The sequence below is a fragment of the Lissotriton helveticus genome, chromosome 6, assembly GCF_964261635.1.
Source record: "Lissotriton helveticus chromosome 6, aLisHel1.1, whole genome shotgun sequence".
Classification (NCBI taxonomy): domain Eukaryota; kingdom Metazoa; phylum Chordata; class Amphibia; order Caudata; family Salamandridae; genus Lissotriton; species Lissotriton helveticus.
The window spans coordinates 113999496-114025043 of record NC_136067.1 but is presented as its reverse complement, the minus strand read 5'-3'; the positions used below and the strand labels follow the sequence as shown (position 1 = coordinate 114025043).

The 25548-nt window shown below is 46.8% G+C and overlaps 1 protein-coding gene across 5 annotated transcripts in view; it reads right to left on the bottom strand.

The window, feature by feature from the left end:
* LOC144762305 (exportin-5-like) overlaps window positions 1-25548 on the bottom strand; it is a 2106094-nt gene that overhangs the window by 1395234 nt on the left and 685312 nt on the right. For all 5 annotated transcript variants that reach the window (XM_078647454.1, XM_078647456.1, XM_078647455.1 and 2 more), the window contains exon 14: window positions 21810-21925. In XM_078647454.1, coding sequence (XP_078503580.1) covers window positions 21810-21925 — 116 coding nt within the window. The remainder of the gene's footprint in view (window positions 1-21809; window positions 21926-25548) is intronic.

Below are 25548 nucleotides of genomic sequence, written 5' to 3'. Positions count from 1 at the left end.
ATCTTTTGTCCCAGCCATATGATGCATGCGGGTGTGCGGGGACATATACCTACAACCCCCTGATCAGGTCAACTGGTTTCATGCCCGGTTGGCAATTCGTCAGGACCTTAGTGGGACGTACTACACAGTGAAAAAATTATATATATAAGGGTGTTCATACAACCTTACGCCTTGAGGTCATATAGGGGCAGGCAAGGAAGTCCTGCTGAGTAAGGGTGACCTAGAGAAGGTACACAACAAAAAAACATAGTGGTAGTTCTGTATATGTAATGTTGCAAGGTGACACACATAACTAGCTCAAAGACATACTCGTGGGTGAGAAAAGAATAATAACTGCAACGATACTCACAAGTGCCTACTTAACGGAGACAACAATGGTTTACCGATGCAGGAATTAAAATAGTTTAAAAATGACGCTGGACATAAGACAAGTAAGGAGAGGCACATCATTGCCGATCTTACCCTAAGGGAGATCATAAGATGCCCCGCAGTCTGCTCCAGTGGGACCTGCACATGAAGGTCAGGAACCTGGGAGAAGAGGGAGAGTGTGTCGATGTGGAGCAATTAATCGTGCCCAACCGTAAAGGAATGGTAACATAAACGGGGTCAGGACTCATAGAATGGAAATTTGCCAATGAGGAGGGAATATATCAGAACAACCATTGGGGCGCCTAATGTAGCCCAAGTGAATCAAGTGAGCCAGAGGCACCCCTTAGGCCAAAGTGAGCACATGAACACCGAATCAGCACAGACTGACCCCGCGCGCCCAAGCAGGAATCGCTGGGGGGCAGGAGCCAGCCAACACCAAAACCGCGCACAGGACACCACATAGGCAACCGAAAATAAGGTCCCAAACAAGGCAACACTCGCGTCCAATTGGCGGCGTCGAGCAATTGGAAGTATAGGCTAAACTCCCAAACCATCAACAAAACCGTCCCCGGCCTGTGTTAGAGCCGGCTGAGTGCACTCGGCGGAGGCCGTTTAAAGCGGATCGAAGCAAACTTACCCGGATAGCGTGCGGTCAGCGCCGCTAACACCTACCCCCACCGTCTGGTCAGGACAGAGCAGCTGGTCACCATACCAGCGTCCGTGTGGAGTATAAGTAGTTCGTGTCTCGCCTAGACCGCGTGGGGGCGGGGCCTCAGCGGAGAACTGCGCATGCGTCAGAGTGAAAGGCTTCAGACCACTGAAACGGGATCGTCAGTGTTGATAGACGCCCACAGGGGCGGCCATCTTGGGGGTGAAAAATCAGGAGGTCCGCTAAGTAGGGATGAATATAGGGACAGCTTGGGAAAAGACAGAATTTCATACTATCGGCCATGGAGATGGGTATCAACGTGACAATGCCGACCATGGTACAGAATCGTTAAGGCCAACTATGTCAAGTCGAAGGCGATGTACCCATCTCTGTTCAATTTTGAACAGTGCCCGCTGTGAGATGTGAGGATGGGACTCTAAGACTAGCCATCGTATACTGTCTGCCTGATGGCCCTGCTGTGTGTAATGCTCATTTAGCCTGGTGTGTGTCTTGAGATACCTGATATTGCTCTTATGTTCCATGATGCGGAGTTTTACTGGTCTCATGGTCATCCCCAGGTAATGTTTATTGCAGGGGCAAGTGATGAATTAAATGCATCTGGTACTATTGTAATTGGTATGTTTGCGTAACTGCCACTTGAAGGTCTCTGTGAGCATAATCTCCTTGATGGATCGTGTTTGGGGACAGACCACGCAGCCCCCGCAAGGAAAGTGCCCTGTTACTGGAGGGTGACCCAATAAAGTACTTTGACTATTGGTATTATGTTTCTTGGGTCGTGTGTGTATGAGAGAATCCTTAAGGTTGGCCGTTCGTTTGAACGCAAAACGAGGTGGTGGAATATTGAGATCACTAGAATTTAGAATGTGCCAGTGTCTATTTATGGTTTTCTTAATATGGCCAGAGTTTTTTGTGAAGCAGGTCACACAAGTGATCACATTATCAGGTTCTTTAGGACTGGACTCCAACAATGTCTCCCTAGGGTTGTTAAGGGCTCGTTTGTGAGAATTATATATCAGCCGAGCTGGATAACCGCTATCCTGTAGTTTATGCTGTAGGATATTTGCTTCATGGTTGAAGTCAGTCCTCTCTGTGCAATTTCTGCGTACCCGGAGGAACTGTCCGAAAGGCAGGTTGTCCCTCAGGGCTCTCGGATGATGGCTCCCATAGAGAAGGAGACTATTCCTATCGGTACTTTTACGGTACAGAGTGGTCTTCAACCCGTCCGGGTCGAGACTGATATTGAGATCAAGAAAGGGGATGGTGGAGTCTGATATGGTACCCGTGAATTTAAGGAAGGAATTCTGCAGGTTGATCCATGTGCAGAAGGATTCACAAGTAGTGCGGTTGCCTCTCCATAGTATGAGAATATCGTCTATATACCTTCGCCACATAGTCAAATTATCCTTGAAGGGATTATTCAGGGAGTTGATGATATTCTCTTCAAAGGTAGACATATAGATACATGCTAGGCTAGGAGCAAATGTAGAACCCATCGAGGTACCACTGACTTGGTGATAAAGCTGGTTACCGTACTGAAAAAAGTTTTCAGTTAAGGCTATGGTGGCACATGCCAGTATGAAAGAGATAGGTGTGGGCGAATACCATTCTTCTTGTAGTAGAGTGGTCTCGACAGCTTCTAGGGTAGCTTGTTGAGGGATGGTGGTGTACAATGCTTCGACGTCTAATGTGAGTAGGAGATCGACACCCTCCCGCCCCTTGATGTTATCTATTAGACGGAGCACATCCCTGGTGTCCTGGAGAAAAGAAGGTATCTTTCTCACCACTGGTTGTAAAAAGGAATCACAGAATTTAGACAGTGGTTCTAGGAGAGAGCCAATCCCTGAGACAATAGGCCTACCAGGGACTGGACTCTGCCCTTTATGGATCTTTGGAAGGGTGTAGAAGTACGGGATCATAAGGTCGGTGGTTATCAAAAAGTCTGCTTCGTTTTTGGTGATCCAACCGTTAGTTTCACCTTCCATGACAAGGCTGGTGATCGATGTAACAAGCCTTGTCGTGGGATCTGTCTTGAGAGGTCTGTAGTGGGTAGTATTTGCCAACTGACGTTTGCATTCTGTGTCGTAATCACTACTGTTTTGAATCACAGGGGCCCACCCTTGTCAGCCTGTTTAATGATGATGGAGGTGTCATTAGATAGATCCTGGATTGCTCGTCTTTCAATTGTACTCAAATTGTTGAAAATGTTAGTCGCAGGTATGGTTTCGAGACATTTGAGTACAGCCTTTTCAAAGGCTAGGACCTCAGGGGGAACCATGTTGTCAGTGGGGGTGAAAGTAGTTGGTTTACGTAAACCAGTATTAGTACTTTCTACGGTGGGTTTCTCATGAAAGAAGGCTCGTAAGCGTATTTTTCTGAACAGTTGTTTCAGTTCACACATTTCCGTAAAGCTATCGGGGATAGGTGTCGGTACAAAACCTAAGCCCTTCTCCAGGACCTTGGTTTCGATTGGGGTGAGCGACCTTTCGGAAAGATTAACGATCAGACTCTCCTTCCCCTGGTCGTGCTCCTTGTCTCCATTGAGGGGTTTGGGGTTTGTTGGTCCTGCCACTGCACTCCTTTCTGCGCACCTCTTCTGTTGCGCCCTCTTCCTCTGCCCCAACCTCTGTCTAAAAAAGGAGGGTTCATGGGATAGAATTGCGGTGGTGCCTGGGGATAGAAGGGATATTACCATGGAGGCAACATCTGTGGTGGACCATGGAACTGTGGTGCATTCTGGTAGCCTTGATTCCAATTGCCCCGTCGTTGATTTCGGTTATTCTTAGCGGGGAAACCCCCACTAGAGTCACTACTGGAAGAACCCCTGCGACTACCAGTGTCTGAGTTCTCATCAGAGGAGTAGGTAGATCTCTTATTAGAGTATCCGTCTTTGAGGTACGTGAAGACTTTTTCTTTATCGAATCTATCCACCTCTTTTTGAAGTTTGGTCATTTTCTGCTTGAGCAGAAACTCTTGACTGTCTGCAATTTCTTGATTAATCTCCGCTAATTCGGTGGTAAAGGGGGTTTTGGTGAGAGTGCCCCTGATAGCTACCTCCATGGCTGTAATTTTGGCCAGTAAGGCATCCGCCAGTCTCTTGGCTGTTTTGACTATTAGAAAAAGGAGGTCCTTGGTGCATTTCCATGAAACATGGCACCAATCTATTTTGAATTGCCCATCCTCTAGAAAGAGTCTAGGCATGATGTTGACTATGAGTCCTTGTGGAGCGATGTTTGCTCTTAAGTATTCGGTCATCATCGACCCATGGACAGTGATCCTGAGCCATTCTTTTTTTAATAAAGTCAAGTTTGTCCAATCGTCATTATTAGTTGTGCTTGAGGAAGAAGCTCCACCCGCCCCAAAGAGTGGGGGAGCCAGTCTCAGTGCTTCAGCGATAGCGTCTTCATCAAAGCTCAAACCCGGGACGTCCTCCATGATTGGTAGGAACTGTCGGGAAAATTGTATGAGCTATGAACTTTAAAATATTCACTTAAAATCCTCCGATCAACAAAAACGAATTTACTCACCTGCTATCAGGAGAGATCCCAGTGCTGGATCTTTGTGCCCAGCACTGACCTTCAAAAGTCATTATAACCGTGATTTATTGTTAACCCAATTTTCCTCCCATAAGCCTAGTTTTTGCCAGAATTTCTTTTAAGTGTCGATTTTCAAAACTTACAAATATTCCTTAAAAATCGCCTGTGTAACAAAAACGATTTCTTTCGACTGTTTACAAGAAAAGCACCAGGGCTGAATCCAGGATCCAGCCCTGAGTAAGAAAAACATTTGTAAAGTGATATTATTGAATTTTCACAAAGCTTCCCATTGAGCTCAATGTTATAATTGTTTCGTTTCATAAACTTTTATTCGATTGCCACTTATTATTGCAACCATAAAAAGTACAATGGCATTAAAATTATACATTTGTAAAAAACGTTTTGGAAGCAAATCAATTATATTATATACAAAAAAAATAGAAAAACACATTTGCTTGAAAAGCGTTAACTAAAATATGAGTTACTCATAATTACATTGATAATTAATGCAGGCTTTTAAAAAGTTGGCTATGTACTTCGCTATAAAACTTGACTCAAGAGATTGCAGGGATAAATATGCTGGGCGACAGGATCTTAAGCCTATTAATCTCAGTAAGGGCAGGATCCAAACCTTCCTAGGAAAAGAATAAAATTTGCAAAAGAAAAGGATATGTATTGTTGATTGGGGGGAAAGATCATCACAGGGACAGGGCGTGATTGTAGAAGACCAGCCTTGGGAGTTTGGAAAGGTTACAAGCCGGAAAAAAGAATTAAAACGAAACCTTGTCAGAAGGTACTTTTCATAGTTGTTCAAATGGAAGGTCAGATAAGGTTGAATACCCAGGTGGGTCTGAACAGCAACGATTTGAGAATTTACGGGTTTCACCAGTTCTACCGAGAATCGAAGAGCTCCTAAATGGCACAGACACAGCTTTTTTAGTTCTTTCCTCGAGATGTCACTCATGCTGTGAGGATCCTGGAAAAAACTGCTACGGTCCATGTCCCGACAGAAAGTCCTTATATATACTAGCCAGGGTATTTTTTCCCAGTTGTCGAGGGCTGTGCAATCCAAAATTAATGAACGCGTTAGGTGGCACTCCTCTTTAGTCCATATACGGTGCCACAAAAGCATAGGTTGGCAACGAATGGTGTCCGTAATAAAGTCCATACCTAATTCGGCTAGCGAGGCATAGGTTGGGGCACTATGTGGTAAGGCCAACAGATATTTGACAAACCCATTCTCAACTGTTTGAAGTGGGTTTATTGGTCCGTAGCCCCAAACCCTTGCACCATACGTTGCCACACTGTGACACTTTGCGTAATATATTGTAAGTAGTTCTGGGGGAGCCGGTTTCCCCAGTTTCCTTGAGAAAGAAACTAGGGCTGCCGTAGTTCTCTGGAAGAGCAACTTTTTGCTTGCCACAGCCTGTCGCCAGCTCAAAGAATCGTCCACCAAGATGCCCAGGTAAGGATAGACGCGGGTTCGTTCAAGCTTAGTTTTTTACACAAAGATGGATTTAGGACTCTTTATTTTTGGGCCAAGGTGCATTACAAATGTCTTTTTTATGTTGACCTTAAGGCCAAGAGAATCCATATAAGAGCAAAACTTGTTGAGCTGTACTTGAAGTTGGGTCAGCGTCCTGGCAAAAATAACAGAATCGTCCGCGTATAGCAGCGTTGGTATGGGGCGATGTTTAATTTGTGGGAGGTCCTGGCTCCCTTCTAGCACGGCTGTCTGTACAGGAATTTTATGTACAGTAATTTTATATAGCGCAAAATCACCAAGCGGTCTCTAAGCGCTTGCTTAGGGAACCCGTCCTGGTATTCCCCTGTGAGATAACCCCGGCAGGGTATCAAGGTGAAAGCCAGGCATCCCGCCACGAGGGGCCGTTGTGGAGATTAAGCAAGCTATTGCCCAGAGTCGCAGAGTGTGAACCCATGAATCGAGTAGGCACCGGAGCGAGAATTGTCGAGTCCATGGACATTTTAGGACTCAAGACCCCGCCGAGCCGGGCTGACCTCTGCTTCCAGGTCTGCCTCCTCTAACCAGTGAGCCACACTTCTCCACTCCAGACCGTTGGTGTACAAGTTGAACAGGAAGGGAGCCAGTACACAACCCTGCCTAACCCCTTTTGTGATTAGGAAAGGGGGGGAAAGTTCTCCATTGATCCCGTACCTGACTCTTGCCGTTGCATCCGAATAGAGTTCGCGCAAGAATGCAATAAGAGCGGGATCAACCCCCATTTCCCCGAGCAAGGCCCAGAGTTTAGGGTGCAGTACACAGTCGAACGCTGCGCTGAGGTCAACGTATACAAGAAATAAGTGACCCCTTTTGGCGCTCACATACTTCCCGATCAGAAGGGCGAGATTCAGGGCCTGCTCCACAGTCCCAAGACCCGCCTGGAACCCATATTGAAGGTCGGTCATGATGTTGTTACTTGCTGCCCACTCCTGAAGACGTTCCAACAGCAGTCGTCCCGCTACCTTACCCAAGGAATCCAGGAGGGAGATGGGTCTGTAACAGACCGGATCGTTCCGATCGCCCTTTTTAAAGATGGGGAGGAGAATAGATGAAGACCATGAGTCAATAAGACCTGTTGTTGTTACCGCGGCCAGTACCTGGGTGAGAAGTGGAGACCAGAGCTCGATGTTGTGTGTGAAAATGTCCACCGGCACCCCATCTGGGCCAGGGGCCTTGCCTGATTTTGACGCTTTTAAGGCTCTGACCACCTCTCCATGCTCAAAACGGATGTTTAATGGGAAGATCTTTGGAACCACTGTGGTGTCTGCGATAGAACCCCCCTCTACGGGGTTTTTTGGCATCCGCCAAAGATTCTCGAGAAATGAGCGACCCACTCTTCCGCTGTCACTGCGACATCAAGATGTTGAACTGACGACGAATCTGACAGGAAGGGAGATTTTACAACTCGCCAAAAGAGTCCACTATCCCTTGTTCGGCAGCTATCTTGAAGTTGTAACCACAAGTTCGCCTTAATTTCTTTACTGCGTTTTGCCCTTGCGGCCTTGTAGAGTTTTCTTAATTTTGCTATCTCAGGGATGTTCCTCGGAGTAATCTGGAGAGCTGCCTTAAGGTTTGAGAGGGCTTTCCGACACCCAGAATTAAACCAGCCCTCGGCCGATGGTTTACGTACATTCATACGAGTTAATTCCTCCTTTATTATTCCCAGAATCCTGCCGAAGCTGTCCAACACTGTTTGGGGCGATGAGCTGGGGTTTAAACAATCGTTTACACAGAGGTTGGCTTTTTTAAGAACTTTCTCGGTTACTACGTCAGGATCTATTTTGGCCCACTTTACTGAGAACCCGTTCACTTTATCCATTTTTAACGATTCTTGTGTTAGCAGGCTTCTAACATTTGTATGTAGTGAAACAGATTTTGATTGTATTAAAATTCTATTAGGGAAATGGTCACTACAAGTATTGGATCCTGTGGAAAATGTTGCTATTTGGCCCCTCAAGCTCTGTGAGTAAAGAATAAAATCAATTGTGCTTGAAAGACCCCTACCGTGGAATGTTGGGGAAAAGTCAACTTGTGGATATACCAACTGGTTTGCATAATCCATCTCTAAAGTAACAAGCATTGAAAATGCAATAGGTCTCGCAATAGAAGAGTTTGACCTTTTTTGTTTTGCAAATGGATGAGTGGCGTTGCGTAGGTGAGTGGCGTTGCGTGGGTGAGTGGCGTTGCGTGGGTGAGTGGCGTTGCGTGGGTGAGTGGCGTTGCGTGGGTGAGTGGCGTTGCGTGGGTGAGTGGCGTTGCGTGGGTGTGAGTGGCGTTGCGTGTGTGTGAGTGGCGTTGCGTGTGTGTGAGTGGCGTTGCGTGTGTGTGAGTGGCGTTGCGTGTGTGTGAGTGGCGTTGCATGTGTGAGTGGCGTTGCGTGTGTGAGTGGCGTTGCGTGTGTGAGTGGCGTTGCGTGTGTGAGTGGCGTTGCGTGTGTGAGTGGCGTTGCGTGTGTGAGTGGCGTTGCGTGTGTGAGTGGCGTTGCGTGTGTGAGTGGCATTGCGTGAGTGGCATTGCGTGAGTGAGTGGCGTTGCGTGTGTGAGTGGCGTTGCGTGTGTGAGTGGCGTTGCGTGTGTGAGTGGCGTTGCGTGTGTGAGTGGCGTACAGTGCATAGAGTGGTGGATAGGGTGGTGGCACATAGAGTGGTGGCGGATAGAGTGGTAGAGTGATGGTGGAGAGAGTGGTAGAGTGGTGGCGGTAGAAGGCTGTACTGTGTGTGAGAGAGAGTGTGTGTGTGTGTGAGAGAGAGTGTGTGTGTATGTGAGAGTGTGTGAGAGAGAGTGTGTGTGTGAGAGAGAGAGTGTGTGTGAGAGAGAGAGTGTGTGTGAGAGAGAGAGAGTGTGTGTGAGAGAGTGTGTGTGTGAGAGAGAGTGGGTGTGTGAGAGAGTGTGTGTGTGTGTGAGAGAGAGTGTGTGTGTGTGAGAGAGAGAGAGAGTGTGTGTGTGAGAGAGAGTGTGTGTGAGAGAGAGTGTGTGTGACAGAGAGTGTGTGTGAGAGAGTGTGTGTGAGAGAGAGATAGAAAGAGAGAGAGTGAGGTAGTGAGAGAGAGAGAGAGAGAGAGATAGTGAGGTAGTGAGGGAGAGTGAGTTTGTGAGAGAGAGTGAGTTAGTGAGGTAGATAGAGAGAGTGAGGTAGTGCGATGGCAGTTAATGCCCATTGCTCGTAGGACCTCAGCTTTGTGCGGATACAGTGAGTTACTTAGACATGGAGAACCGCACTGGATAATTAATGTTTCTGCTGACAGAAGGCAAAGTGTTGTCGAATATATTCCGTTTCTTGTTTGGATTGTTTCTTGAATCTGCAGCTATAAACTGGAAAAGCTTTATGATGAGTCCTGTGTTAACAGTGGAAGAAGGAGAAGTGAGGCCACTGCATCTTTGTTATATTCATAAGATCAGTTCAAAAAAGATTTATTGTTTTCTCTGTATGTAACACACCTGCGCATGGATGTCAGTTTTCAGGACCTGGTCTTACTCAATATTCACGCATATGTTTGAAGTAAACTGTTTAGCCTCCTTTTGCCAAGATTTGCAGGAATTACACAAAGTGGGGCATATTTAAAACTGTTTTCACATAATCCAATGTAGCATTTCAGTTGTCTGGCATTACATGTTATATGGCCATTGACACAAATCGTGGAAAATTTGCTGGTGACATGCAACACCAGAGAATTCCATGGACACCAGCTGAAGCCGATACAACAAGGACATTAATATGGGATTTTCCTATTTAGGGTCAACAATAGGGTTATAAAGACCCAGATTTAAAAGTAGCGCAATAGAAAACCGACACAGACTGCGTGTCACTTTTTCTGTAACCATTTTGTAGCAAGTAATGCTCCATTTCTCAGTGAAAACTCTCCAAGCTCTAAGGATAAACGTTTAAAAATTAGCGAGGGGGACGACAAAGGCTGCTATAATTAAGCAGGTGAACTGACCGCCAGTATTGATTAAATTACTCAATTGAACTCATGAGATAATGCAAATATGGGTGCTGTGTAAAGATAAATTGCCTGAAAGTAAATATATATTAGAAAATGTATCTGGCCCCAAACTCAACGATTCTTTGGACGGACTGTTTCTCTGTTTGCGTTTTTGCAATGTGAAACGCTGTTTATCTTAGAGTGTTTAAATTTACATTTACCGTACTCAAATAACATTTAGAAATAATTATTGCAGCCTGCAAGAGGGAAAAAAAAATCAAACCTTAGGAAAGGGTCCCAGGAAGCACGGCGTGTCTGTCTGACTGTAGAGCAGGGAGGAAGTGTTTTTAAAAGAGGAAATATCTACAGATGCTGGAAACAAGAAACACGAGGGAGGAATGTTGGGGTAATTAAAGCAAGACAAAAAGTGGAGTGGTGTGCCAGGGGGTGGTAAAGCAATCAGAAACAGCTGGGAGGAGGCAGGGGAGGAATGAAACCAACACGAGAAGGAGCAGCAATGGCAGGGGTGAATTAGGAACTGCTGTGTTTGGTTGCCGATAGAGTAAACCAGGCTAGAGGGGCTGGGGGGAGGGCCGAGGATAGGCTGAAAACAAGCTGCAAGCGGTTGGGATTTCAGATGATCCTCATTAGTTTAAAGCAGTTAACGCCGATCCGCTGAGAACACAAGCGCTAATTAAGCAAACACACACGTTTTAAAGCCTTCTACAGTTATTAAAATAGGGACTGATTTCCTCACCCGAGCCACAGGGATGTTAACAGTGACGGATCCTTCCTTTCCCTCCTCATGGCCGGGGTACTATGTGAAAGAGGCGAAAGCAGCTGCCGGGAGCAGCTGATGGATGCTTCCGCTTTGATATGGCGCACTCGCACATTTCTTTTGTTGTGTACTCGGCACGCAAACTTTGACGGCGCCTGTGTTGTCAATTTCAATAAGAAAACATGTTTGTGCGCCGAGTAGGTGAAGGAAGAGGCACAGAACAAAAGAAAAGACAATGTGAACTAGAAGGGATATAAAATGTGAGACGGGTCAAAGGCATAAAGAAGGGCACAGTAACAAAGACGGGCGTTGAGAAAAAAAACCAAGAAATCTTTAAGTCCTGTGGTTGAAAGAAAACCGCCAAATAAAAGCGTGGCTGGTGCATCCAGTTCAGAAGCTTACAAGAGCACAAGCCTCACTCGTTGCAGACTGGCAGTCTGGGCCAAAGCGCGCACTCTGCAAGTTCAACCCTTCTGAACTCTACGGTCCAAACAGCTCAACAAGAAGCCCATGCCCCCTTTCGGGTTATGGGGTAAACAAAGGCTAAACGATTTAAACGAAGCCTGCAGAACAGGCAACTGAGGAAGGGCTTCAAGGCTGTGGTGAGAGCCTCAGAAACATAAATTAATGAGACGACCCGCAAGCAAAGGAAAGCGGCCCGAATCAATACCAAGCAGCAGGGAGGAGCTGCAATGTTGCACTACAGGGACAATGCTTATCAACAAGCAGCAGCCACAATGTAAAGGACCCAGCAAATTCAAAACCGACGGCAAGCTCTTGAAAGGTTGCGATAGAGGGAGCCTCTTAGCTGCTCATGTCCCCGAAGAGACTGCTGCGTGCAGGATCTTTATAATGGTAGTCGATAAACACTACATATGCGAGGCTTGTAATGGACGGGGATTAGGACCCGAGAGAGAAAAGGAAACAAGCAGAAACACGAGAGACGGCCTGCGGCCGTCAAAGTGAAGCGGACACGGCGGGCAGGGGAGGGGGCGGAGCGGGGAGAGCGGCATGAGGGTGTGAAGAAGCCGGGGCCTTTGAAGTGAAGCTAAGCTTCACTTCAAAAGGTGTCGGAGGAATGCGGCTGAGGGAACAGACGGCGATTGCGGCTGAGGGAACTGATGTGCACGCGCTTTTAAGCTCAATGCACATGCGCATTGAGCTTAAAAGTCACGGGCACTGCAAGGAATCGCCACGATTCCTTGCAACTTGGTTAAAGACTGTTTAAGCCACAATAGGCTCGCAAGCTCGATGCGCATGCGCATCGACAGGCGAGACCTAAAAAGGCTCTCATTCAAGGACTTCCCGTTAGTGGTGTGTGCAAAATGAGCCAGAGGATTGTCAGTCTCATCTGACAGTCCGCAGTTCCCATTTCTGTAATTGGAGCATAATGGGATATTGAAATCGCCTCCCCAGATAATGTAAACAGGGAGAGACGATGACTTGTTCAGCTGTGATATTAAAAAAGTGGTGATTTCATTTAATATCCTCGCACACTCAGATGGTAGAAGGTTATTATATAAATTTACCAAAAGGTAGACAGAACTGTTATTGAGGTGGATTCTTAGAATTTGGTAACAGACCTCTTCTTTTAAGCTGGTTATTATTGTGGAGGAAAGGTTGTTTGTTACATAAACTGCTAGACCACCCTTGGGTCTTCCGAACAAGCCCTGCATTGCCGGAATAAGGAAAGTTTTATAACCCACCAAATGGACAGGGACAGTTAACCAAGTCTCCTGGAAACATACTATGTGGTTCTCGTTGATTGTATCCGCCCATGATTGTAGATTAATCTTAGAACGAAGACCAGCAATGTTCCAGAATAAAACAGATAGGGTCATCTCTTTGGATGGGGGGGGAGTTACATGCTTGGCCATGTGAAATAGCTGTGCTAGCGTTATCGGTTATAATCGTTTGCAAAGAGCTAATTCGGGTCACAATTGGGACGGGTAATTTAGGACCCTCGGTCAGTGGAGGCAGCAGCTCAGGGGGGATTACAAATTCCTCCGCAACATGTCCTGTAGGGGCATGGGGAGGAGGGGAGGATAGGGGGGATTGAGCACAGGTGGATAGTGAGAGCAAAAAGTTGGTATTTTCAGAAGGAGTCACCAAAGCTCTCTCTGGTATCGGTGGAGGGCTAAGGGTCCTCTGGAGCTGGTTACTACTGTGTGGAGTGGCTAACGGTCAATCGACCATTTCCAGGCAGTCATATCTGTTTCTAGTTGGAATACCTTGCCATCCCGCCGAAGGAGCCTGTTCTCTACTAGGTTCCCACTCCCTCTTGCTATTTCTCTGGGTAAGCCAAGGACCCTCATAGTTCCAGGGGCTCTCTAATGGCTGGTCCCAATTTGGAGCCATTAAATACTGATTGTTATGTGTCGGAGGGTAAAAGAAGGAAAGACGATGAGCGTAGATCCCCCCGTTCTTGGCTAGGGCTGGCCATGAGCAGATGTAGTCAACAGTGGCTTGATCTTCGCAATTTACTGTAATACAGTCTCCCTGTATACTTTTGAGTTCCGGCCCTATCCACGAAACTCTACGTACGGTAGAGATTCTGCTGGTATATGCAGATTGTGTTGGCCTATTAATATTAAGCCACTGTAGGACCTTATTTTGGAGAGACCAAGATGGTTCCTTTGTAGTTACCGGGATCTCCGGGACCCCCGTGAGGATGACAGTATAGGAAGACGCTTCTCGCGGAAGATGGATCGGGCGTCTAAGCCTGAACCCCTTTTTCCCGTCACCTAGTACGTTTGATGTAGGGTGCCGAGGTACTAAGGGTGGAATTGGTCTCTGGTTTAGTGACTGAGTGGGACCCTTATCGGAGAGAAGCTGAGTTGGAACGGGTTGCGGGGGTGCTGGCTGGGTAAGAATGGTGCTCGAAGTCTTGTCCGTAATCCCACTTCCAGGAATTAAGGGGGCGGGGTTTGTGGCCTCTTAGGCTTTGATTGATTGGTTTGAGGTATTGTCGCCTTAGACGACTTGGATTCAAAATCTTTTTGGCCCCCTTGAGCGCCAGAACTTAGAGAAGTTTCCTTACCCACCCCTGTGTTCGATTGACCCACACTGTGGTGGTTAGATGGTTTTTGGGCCAATTTTGCAAGTTGTTTTTCGATAGTCATTATACTGCGTTCTAGGGGTTGAAGATGATGCTTAAGGATTTCCCTAAAACTTGCCAAAAGCTGGGTGTTTGTGCTACAGGTCTCCCCCACCTTAGCCGTGGTCATTAAATTAGCAGATGGATCTAGTAGGTCAATAGATAGAATGGTCAGATCATTTTTTTAAAAAAACCTGCGATGTTTGGACATTTGGTCTATTTTTGTTAGTTGTGGCAACTTGGGGATTTCTTGAATTATCTTTTTTCTTGTCTTTGCTCTGCTTGGGGACAGCACCCTCGTTCACCCCCATGTGCTGGTTCCCTGTACCCGGGTCTTGAGTTTGTAGTAGCTGGAGGTCTGGGGTGTTTTCAAGATTACCTGTAGAATCAGGGTCTAGGGAGAGATTCGAGACTGAAAGATCAACTGATTTTGGGATTGAATGGATCTCCGCTAGGACACTTGGCTGTAATTGCAATGGTTGTATTAGCAATGGTATATCTGAAGTCGATTTTGGCGGAGATTTGGCTAAGGCTAGGGGGCCCAGTGATGACCTTCTGGCAATTGCAAGGTCTTGTGACACCCTTCGCTCAAGCAGGGATATGCTCTGGTTGATGACTTCATTAGTTCTTGAGATAAATTGGTCAATAGGGCCGGTGACCAGGGCATTGGTCATGGCCGTCTTACATCTACTCCCCCGAGTCATGGTATGTAGACCTGGGACTCTACTTGATAGGTTGTGTTAAACCTTCTAGCTAAAACAGCAAGTAACGAATAGGTATACCTGGTGGTCGAGGGGTATTTTACCGGGCACAAAAGCCAAGGGGAATGGCCCAGCCCAGCCTGGAACAGTCTAGAACGGGCTAAAACGGGCTAAAACGGGCCAGCCCTTAGGCCGGGCTTAGCCCGGCTTCCCGCGAGACGGGGCTAGTGTCGATTTTATGCTCCTCCTGGCGCTGGGTTGTGACGCTGGGATGACGCTGGACACCTCAAGGGCTGCCGGGAGTTGTAGGCAGCCCCTCGCCACGCTCCACTCGGCGGCCCCGCTCTAGGTCGTGAGAGAGCGGCTGGGCGGCGGGAGACAGGCGGAGGCCAGAGGGTCTCGTGAGCCGGGTAAATGGATGATAGATTTTTCTCGCACGCAGCGGGTCAGGGTTCAAACAAAACAAGCAGGGAAGCCCCGCTCCCCGGAGCTAGCGTAGATTTTATGCTCCTCCTGGCGCTGGGTTGTGACGCTGGGATGACGCTGGACACCTCAAGGGCTGCCGGGAGTTGTAGGCAGCCCCTCGCCACACTCCACTCGGCGGCCCCGCTCTAGGTCGTGAGAGAGCGGCTGGGCGGCGGGAGACAGGCGGAGGCCAGAGGGTCTCGTGAGCCGGGTAAATGGATGATAGATTTTTCTCGCACGCAGCGGGTCAGGGTTCAAACAAAACAAGCAGGGAAGCCCCGCTCCCCGGAGCTAGCGTCGATTTTATGCTCCTCCTGGCGCCGGGTTGTGACGCTGGGATGACGCTGGACACCTCAAGGGCTGCCGGGAGATGTAGGCAGCCCCTCGCCACGCTCCACTCGGCGGCCCTGCTCTAGGTCGTGAGAGAGCGGCTGGGCGGCAGGAGACAGGCGGAGGACAGAGGGTCTCGTGAGCCGGGTAAATGGATGATAGATTTTTCTCGCAGGCAGCGGGTCAGGGTTCAAACAAAACAAGCAGGTTTGCAACAACTGTAACTATTGCATTCTAAAGACTATTGCTAGTTGAAAGTATTCAATCGCAACATCTCATTTTGAGAAAGTATTTCTGATACCTAGGTGTGGTTCTAAAATAAACACCAATATATTTTTATATACAAAACAATTGGCCTATAGTTCAGTTCTTGAGTGTGTAAGACCATTTGCTGACTGGATGTGTACAACAAATACTTTACACTGTCCTCTGATACTGCCTTACTGCTCGACTAAGCTATCACTTTAGAGAGTAAGGTTATATCTAACTTTAACCTCTGCCATACCTCTGGGGACTGTGGACTCTGTGCACACTGAACCTTACTTTGTTGCAGTATATACAGAGCCACTTTCTTACAGGAGGGACCCATTGTTAATGTTAATGTTAATAAAAATGTGTACAGCGCACTAATGCCCTCAGGCGTCCTGGCGCTAATGAACCAAATACTGCTGAACTCTACTATACCACTGCTGAAATAACCAGGTTTTAAGCTGTTTCCTAAATTCCAAATGGAGGGTGACTTTTCTCAGATACAACGGGAGGAAGTTCCATTCTTTGATAGTATTAAATGCTAAACTCCTTCCACCCCAGTTCATCTTATGGATCCTGGCCGGCTGCATAAGGTAGAGGCATTAGCTGAACGCAGCACTCTATTTGGGGAGTACCATCTAAACAAGTTCTCTAAGAACCTTGGTCCTTCTCTATGTAGTGCCTTAGGTGCAATGCAGAGAGTTTTGAACTTTATCCGCTGGCGGACCGGCAGCCAGTGAAGTTTCCTTATTTCTACTCTTACCGATTGACATTTTGGAATATCCAGGATCAGTCTTGCCGCCGCATTTTATACTGCCTGCAGCTTCCTGAGAAGGGCAGCCTGGACCTTGATGTACAAACTATTACAGTAATCAAGTTTTGACAAAACTAAAGCAGTTACTACTGATTTCCTACAGGATTTAAGAATGAATGGCAAAACTTTCCTAATCGTCTTAATCATATAGAATGAAGACGACACTACTTTAGAGACTTGGGTCTTAAAGTTCAACTTTCCATCTATAATGACCCCAAGATTTTTTGCTTTGTCCACAAGTGTAGGGGGAGGTCCAAGACTATCCGGCCACCAGACGGGAGACCAGGGGGGAGAAAGATTTCCAAACATTATCACCTCCGTCTTACTCGAATTCAGCTTCAAGCAATGGGTACTCATCCAGTGGCTAAGAGACGACATACAGTTATAGAGGTTAAGAGAATGATTAATGTCCTTATCCACTGTAGAAATCACCAGCATATGACGTGGGGATCAAGTAGAAGCTTCTAATCAGAGGTGCCAACTCAGCTACGTAAATATTAAAAAGCATAGGGCTTAGTGAGGAGCCCTGTGGGACCCCACAGGGAAGAGAAAATTATGCCGACCTAAAATTCCCCAAGTACACTGTTTGAGTTCTCTCAGATAGGAACGATGTCAGCAGGGCAAGGGCTTTGCCTCCAATACCAATCTCCTTTAGACGACGAACTAAAAGAGAATGATGCACTGTGTCAAATGCTGCGGATAGATCCAGCAGCACCAGGGCCGCTGAACCTCCGCTATCCAATGATATATGTATTTCCTCTGTGGTCTTGATCAGAGCAGACTCAGTACTATGATTCGGTCTAAAACCAAACTGGCTATGAACTAGAACTTGATTATTCGCGATAAAATTTGCCAGTTTGGCATTCATAATCTTCTCCATTATCTTAGCTGGCAGGGGGATTCTTGAAATCGGTCGGTAATTGGCAGTGTCCATTGCATATAAATAGCTTTTTTTTAAGAAAGGTAGGATACAAGCCTTCTTCCATATAGTGGGGCAAGATCCCTGATCTATCATTTGGTTGAATATTTTAGAGAGATGAGGACTGGCCAAATTGTTGAAGGATTGTAGGATTTTAGGGGGACAAGGATCTTCTGGCGAGCCAGACTTAATCATAGTTATTAGTTCGGTGACTTGTGAGAGTGAAGTTGGCGCAAACTTGAACCCCAAAATATGTTCAATAGTGTCATTTGAAAATGTTTTATCCACTGCAGCTGATTGAGTAAACTGCTCATAGATATGCTCAACCTTGGATCTAAAAGAGAGGGCCAAGGCGTTGCAAAAATCCTTATGAGTAATAGTAGGCTCATCTCTTTGGACTGTAGTTAAATTTTTCACCGTACGAAAAAGTTCTTTACTTGACCCACTAGCTTTTTCAATCTTTGAAGTATAGTAAAGAGTCTTTTCTTCAATCAACTTTTTCTTAAAAACTGAGATCATAGATTTATATCTACTTTTCTCAGTGAGTTCATATTTTTTCCGCCAAATCCTTTCCTGTCTCCTACATGCCTGCTTATCTATCCTTAACGCTTCAGAGAACCAAGGGGCTGAAGGTAATTTTCTATTTTTATTGATCTGGGTATTGGGGGCTAGTTTTAAAAAGTTAGATTCAAGCCACCGGGTATATTTAACCCATCTACAGGTCCCGCAGTTCTGTGAGGGCCAAGGCATGACAGAGGGAACAAGAAGTGCACTGTAAACTTGGAGCAAGGCCTCTTTGAAGGCCTAGATGTGCCTTAAGATAGAAAACGGCCTGGGAAGCGTTGTACTGGGACATTTTGCTGAGCCACAGAGGGGTGGGCACCAGAATTGAATTGAATTGAATTGAAAATTCCATTTATATAGCGCATAACCACCCGAAGGCCTCGCAGCGCTAGGGACTGAATTCTGTGTGCGACTGCAGGGAAGGATTAATGCGCTTTTGAGAACAGATGGGTTTTCAATTCTCTCCTAAATGACATCAGGTTGCTGTTTTTCCTGAGGGACAGGGGCAGGGAGTTCCATGCCTTCGCCGCTGAGTAGGTGAAAGAGCGGCGGCCCCATCGGGCTCTCTTGATTTTTACTTTGGTTGCCAGGTGCAGTGAAGCTGAACGTAGGGTTCTAAGCGGCACATACGGCGGTATTAGAGGGTACAGTACTGCCGGGCCAGTTTGATGAAGGGATTTGTGCAGGATGCACATGGCCTTGAATAATGTTCTTGAGGCCACTGGAAGCCAGTGAAGCTCCTTTAGGGCGGTTCTCGCCGACTGCCAGCGAGGGATATTAAACAGTAGGCGGGCGGCGCAGTTTTGAGTGACCTGAAGTTTTTTTGTCACTGTTGCCGGGGCCCCAAGATATAAAACATTTCCGTAGTCCAGGCGGGAGAGAATCAGGGCCTGGACCATGACCCTCCTCGCCTGGAATGGGAGCATAGGGAGCACTTTCCGGAGCATTTTCATTAGCCCCACGCATACAGAGGCAGTGATAGTAGCTTGGGACGAGAAGTCTAGCGCTCTGTCCAACCAGACTCCCAGACTCTTTATCTGCTCTTTAGGAGGGGGGGGGAGTACCGAGACACAGAGGCCAGTCATCCAGGAAGGAGGTAGGGGAGAAATTACCAAGCACCATGATCTCGGTCTTCTCCCCATTGAGCTTGAGGTGGGAGAGTTGCATCCACCCAGCTACAGCCTCTAGACATGAACCCAAAGTGTTCGACGAACCCCCCTCGTGGTCCAAAGAGACCACGAGTTGAGTGTCGTCTGCGTAGGTGACAATCCGCACACCAAAGGGGAGAACGATCTTCTCCAGAGGCTGCATATAGACATTAAACAGCGTGGGGCTCAGGGAGGAGCCCTGAGGAACCCCACAGCTGAGAAGATGTTTTGATGATGTCACCTCGCCTTCAAATACCTGGAAGAAGCGTTCCTCCAAGAAGGAGGTCAGCCACAACAGGGCCGCGCCCGACACTCCCAAGCCACTCAAGCGATGTAATAATGTGGCATGGTTCACAGTGTCGAACGCGGCACTGAGGTCCAAGAGTATGATAGCTGTTTTACCACCTTGGTCCATTATGGCTCTGGCTGCCTCCGTGACCGCTAAAAGAGCGGTCTCAGTGCCATGTTGTGGGCGAAACCCTGTTTGGGAGACCTGGAGCAATTTATTGGACTCCAAATATTCCCCTAATGATTTGTTCATATGCCTCTCCAGCAACTTACTCATCCATGGAAGCAGCGAGATAGGGCGAAAATTGGATAGATTGTTAGGATCCAAATTCGTTTTTTTTAACAGGGCCCTTACCATTGCACACTTCCAGGCGGCTGGTACAGAGTTGGAGGTAATGGAGGTGTTAAGAGCCTCCAGCAAACAGGGGCGGATGGTGTCCATTGCTTTTACTAAGGTCTGGGGTGGAGCAGGGTCATTTGGGGATCCTGAGGTAACCTGAGCAAGGGAATCTAAAGTATTAGGGTCCAGGAGTGGAAAGGTAGCCAAGGAGCAGGATGGAGGCAGGTCTGGATCTGAGGTGGGCAGTAGAACAGTGCCCCCATCATTTGCTGCTAATTGGGAATAAATGGCCTGAATCTTCTGTGAGAAGAAAGTGGCAAGATCCTCACAGCGGGCCTGATATAGGTCTCTCAGCAGGAAGAGATATCAGAGATTTAGCGATCTTAAAAATTTCCCTAGGGGAATTAGCTGCCATATTAATTTTATTTTCATAAAACTTGGCTTGAGCAAGTTTTATCTCCCTCTTGTAATGCATTATAACTGCCCTGTACTCCAATTTTTTAGATTGAGAGCGGTCTTTCCTCCAGGCTCTCTCCGCTTTCCGGCACGTTTGTTTCAGGGCCCTGAGGGCGAGAGAGTACCAGGGAGCGACTTTGGGCCTTCTAATTGTTTGCAGGGAGCATTTTGGAAGGACTCGATCTAGAGAGTTGGAGATCCAGTTATGAAAATTATGGACTGCTAGGTCAGGATTCTCCGTTTTTTGGGGCAGTTGTTCAGAGAGGGCCTGTTCCCAGGTGTGAATTGGAAGCGCACTCCATTTCCTACCCCAATGCCTAATATGGGGTGCAGAGGTAGTGGGAATATTGATGGACCATGTAATGGGAATTAGACAATGGTCAGACCATGGCAATGGTACTGGTGTTTCCACCGAGAGCATGTCCAAATTACTGAAAACATGGTCCAGCAGATGACCCCTATTATGTGTCGGCTGAAACCCCTTTTGGGTCAGACCAATGGCTTGGAGGCTAGAGCGGAGGTCGTTAGCAGCAGCATTGAGAATGTCACCAGAACATCAGAATAAATGATCTCAACACCAATGGCTGACGTCCATTTGCCCCTGGTAGCCCAACGGCCCACGAACAGGTTCTGACAGTAAATGTAGCACCTGTGCGCCTCTGCTGGAGACTCAAAAAAGAGATAGCTCTGCCCTCAGGGACATTCCAGACACACACCAAATAACACTTATCTTGAGCAGCAGGCGATGAAGAGATGCGCAATTCCCATCAGTAAAAGTGACAAAGGGACTTGAGGTGCAGCTTAGACTATGACACCCTTCCCCACCTGTTGAAAAATACTGAAACCGAAAGTTATGACAACAGATGACCAATGGCCTTAAGGCCGCAAAGTGGGGAGTTGGCCTACAGTTGGCACTCCCCCGCAGTACTGTGAATGAAGCAGTCCTGACAGTTCGAGATACGAGTACAAACCAAACTGAACAGAACCTCTGGGGTCTGGTCCTGGAAGGCGACCTTGTGGGACACCTGCGAAGCAGAACTGAAATGATGGAATTCATGTCAGTGATATTGATGTTGACTCACAGGTGCTGCTGGAGTACACATACTTGAAATTGCCTCAGGCATGGGATGGAAGACAAAGAAACAGCTGGCATCAAACACTGGACATATTCGAAACCTGGGGCCATACAAAGTATAGACGACAAATATTCCCGGTGAGGGGATTAGCTTCAGACCAGACATTATTTACTTGGCTATAAATGGCTTACGGGTTTCTTCTTTTGAACCACATTTGGCTGCTATTACCACTCCATGATTCACTTGAAAGTACATTCATAGTTTAACAAAGATTTTCCACCCAGAGAGGATAGCCTCTTCTCCGTAAGAAATTAATATTGTTCGTTCTAAATTTATGGGTCACCATTTTCAGCCGATGCACAAAATTGATCTGTAAATTCATTCTTGGATGGTTTCTTTTTTTGTAGCTACAATCTAAGCCTGTTCGGAGAGTTAGCTTCATGCCCTCTGCACCAATGACCCTACACGGTCTTTAATAAGGTATCACCCTGGGCTCACCAATCCTTTCTTCCCAAAGTTATATCAAATTTACCATTACCCACCCACCATCTAAAGAGAAATACATACCGTGTTTTTCACATTTTTAAAAAGGTTTGCAATGATAATCTTGGCAAAGAATGTTGTAGCTTCCCACTGCGGAAAGGAGAGCGTGGCTGAGCAGGTTAAGTCGTCTGACGCAAATTCTGTGGAAACAGACCAGAAATTAATACATCAGCATGAACTTGGTTCACTTCACAGTTAGCTAAGTAGGGCATGGTCACCCAATCCCTAATTCCTCTGTCACTGCATGCACAGCCACTTTATGCGCATGGCTTGACTTTTTAGGATGAACTTTGTTTATTCATTTTCAATACAATGATACCCACCAACGTCACGAAGGCAACAGTTTATGACTTTTTGTAGGTATTCTAATTCTCTGGATAATCAAATAACTTTTATGATTTTGGGGAAAGGCATGTAATGTGTTATTACGGCTTTTGCAACAGCTACTTTGTATTGAAAACAACATGTTAAGTCGTAGGTGTTAAAGGTTCAATTAAGTAGGACATAGTAAGTGAACTCAACTAGATCAGTCTTTTAAGAAGATCATGACTTCTGTCTACATGTAGATAAAATTAGTAGTGAAACTTTAAGATGTACACAAAAAGTTAGAAGGAAAAGTTATTCACCTGTAATTCTAGTTCTCCATCAGTGCAATACATAGTTCTGTTTACGCACAGGATCCTGGAACAGTGTTTCCACTGAAAACAAATTTTTTGATTTACCTGTAACTTCATGATCCGGTGAAAAAATGTGAATATAAATTGGCAATCTACTTTATCAGTCAGCTCAAATTCAGCATGTTCACCTAAGTTTTGCGAAGATCCACGTAGAGGGACACAATTAGGTGGGTGTGTGTGGCGGGGTGGGAGGGGGGGCAGGGGGGGAGAGTAGCAATGTCCAGAAAAGAAGGTAATATTTGCCCAAAAATACATCCGAGCGTATTTACAGCAAAGTAGTAGTAACTGAGATTTTAGTGTTTTAAAAAGCTGTTGAGTGAGCTTTAAATGTAAATGTAAATGTAAATGTAAATGTGTTGGACTTGTATAGCGCACAGCTGCCCGTAAGCGTCCCGGCGCTTGCTTAGCGAACCCGTCCTGGTATTCCCCTGTGAGAAACCCTGGCAGGGTGTCCACAAGGTGAAAGCCAGGCATCCCGCCACGAGGGGCCGTAGTGGAGATTAAGCAAGCTATTGCCCAGAGTCGCAGAGTGTGACCCCGTGAGTTGAGTAGGCACCAGAGCGAGAATTGTCGAATCTGTGGAATTTTGGGCCCGAAACCCGCCGAGGTGGGGAATCGAACCCTGGTCCACAGTCGATCTCAGCTGCTGGGTCTGCCGCCTCTAACCACTGAGCCACGCTTCTCCACCTCCACCTAACGCTTTTGAAACTCTCTGTGGTTTCAAATGCCATGTCTCACTCTTTCTGCCAATCACATTTTGCATTTTTATAATAAATATGATTGGCTGGAATAGGGCACTAAAACAAAGTTTTCAGCCGTCTTCAAACTCGAGAATCAAGAGTTTCACGCTCAAGAAAATAAACGTCGCACAGCTGTGAAGTGGGGCGGGGGTGAGGCACCCTCGGAAGTATATGACTCCTTAGCAGTACTACGGGGTACTCAGAGGCGTGGAAAACACCCCTCCTACACAAAAACCTCCAAAAGTGGTGCTCATCTCTAAAGTCAGAAAAGAATCGAGAAACAACATTTTAGGGGCCAGATTCGTCCGCCGTTTTGTTTTTGACTCTCGAGTCTCACCTGATTCGATAAAAAAAAATGCATCTGTTCACACTCTGCTACTCACCCAAACACACTCTCAGAGCAACTCGGGGACCTGACAATGCACACCCTCAATGATTCCGGGCCAAGGAAGGGACACGTCTGCACACTGCCACTCACGTAGACACAGACTCTGGTTATTTATACTCAGGTGTCCCTAACACTGCAATGGAGGCAAGGGTACAGTGGTGCAACTAGCATCCAACACAGGCCCAGTGACAACATTCATTCCATGAATCATGACGTCACCATTAACATCGAGCCTCAGCGTCACCTTCTTCCGAAGCATTTATCACACATGACATCGCTAATGGCATACGTGACACGACTGATTGCATCACGTGTGACTTCAGCAATGACATCACTGATAAAATCACGGTCTATAAAAAAGCATATATAAATGTAAATCAGAAAAAACTACAATCAACTTAAACCTAAATAGTATTTGCCTCAGGCAGATTAATTTAAGCTTAGAAACTAGACCAGAGAGACACCTATGGGCACAGATTTGATTCGCAGCTCACCACTCACTCAAAAACACAAAAAAAAGTCCCATGTCATATTCAGAGCCATTTAGGGACAGAAATTCCAGACCCTTAATCACATAGACAGAGATGCACCCAGAGCCACACATAGGAACATATATCTGCACAAAGTTACTCACTGACGCACATACAAGCTCAAACTCAAGGGGAGAGCAATGTACTCGGGGGCATACTCAGGCACACAAGTGCCACACTGCCAGAGACTCGGAGTAACAAGAGCAGGAGACACACTGAGACATGCTAGGGGAGGATACACACTGAACACCAGTGCCCACTCCGGGGCAAACAAAAAGAACCCAAACATGTATTAGGACTACCAAACGGCAAGGGCAACAAAGCGAGAGCCAATCACTCTAACAAGCATATAGAAACAAACATTCATGAAGAAAAACAGGGCAAAGGAACAAATATATTACAAATGACTCTGGTGGCGAGTAAGGATTGGTGAGGCAGCAGGTATCCAACCAAGATACTCAGTCATAGCAAAATAATAAAACTGAGATAATATGTTTATTTTCCCAACTAGCAGGTGCTATTACATTTTGTATGCAGTTTACTAAAAGAAGGCAGCTAAATTTATTATCAATCAGATAGGAAGTTGCACATTTTGAAAAGTATGTTCTAAAATGTGAAAAGATTACATGTTATTCTTTATTTTGAAGCCAATTCTCTTTTAAAAAATGAATGAAATTCACTGAAGGTGCAGGATGTTCATCGCAGGTTTAGGTTTTTGCACACCCCCACTGAGTCATATCCACCCTCAGGGCCACAACCAGGGATTTGGGGAATGCGCCAAGGGTTGCAAAAGTAGAGTGACGTGGAGGGTGTCCAACGCAGGTCCAGGTTTAAGCACACCAACACTCACCCACATCAGCCCTCGGGACACAATCAGGGGTTTGAGGAAGCAAAACATTACTGTGGTAATGAGGAGCGGTGAGTCTGGCACCCGGGAAGGGGGGGGTTCAGGGTGGGAATGCTGTGAGTGACCCACCGTGCGCCTGGCCTGCTCGTGTGATCTGAGCACAGAGAAGTGCTACAAGTGGTTTGGCCTGTGGCTCCTCCCGCCTCTGCTGCGAACCCTGGTACTTTTCCTACCGACTTGCTGAGACTGCGTCACTACTTCCAACTGGTGAGGAGGTGCTGCCTGCGTCTCCTGCGGGGCTCCTGGAGCAGGCCCTCCACCGCCCTTGTCCCCGGTTGCCCTGTCTTCCGGGTGCAGTCCTCGGGCCTATTGTATCCTGGTTTCCCCTTGCGGCTTGCGCATCGGCTATCTCTGCCCCGCCTCAGAGGAGCTGCAGCATGGAGGTGGTGGGTGTTCGACCGCACACATCGAGAGGTATTAGGCCCTGTAGGCTGGCCCCCTTTGGCTCCTCCTGATCTGCCTTGGGGTACCTGCTGGGGTCTGTAGATCCTTCTACTCGGTGGTCCTGGCTGCTGGATCTG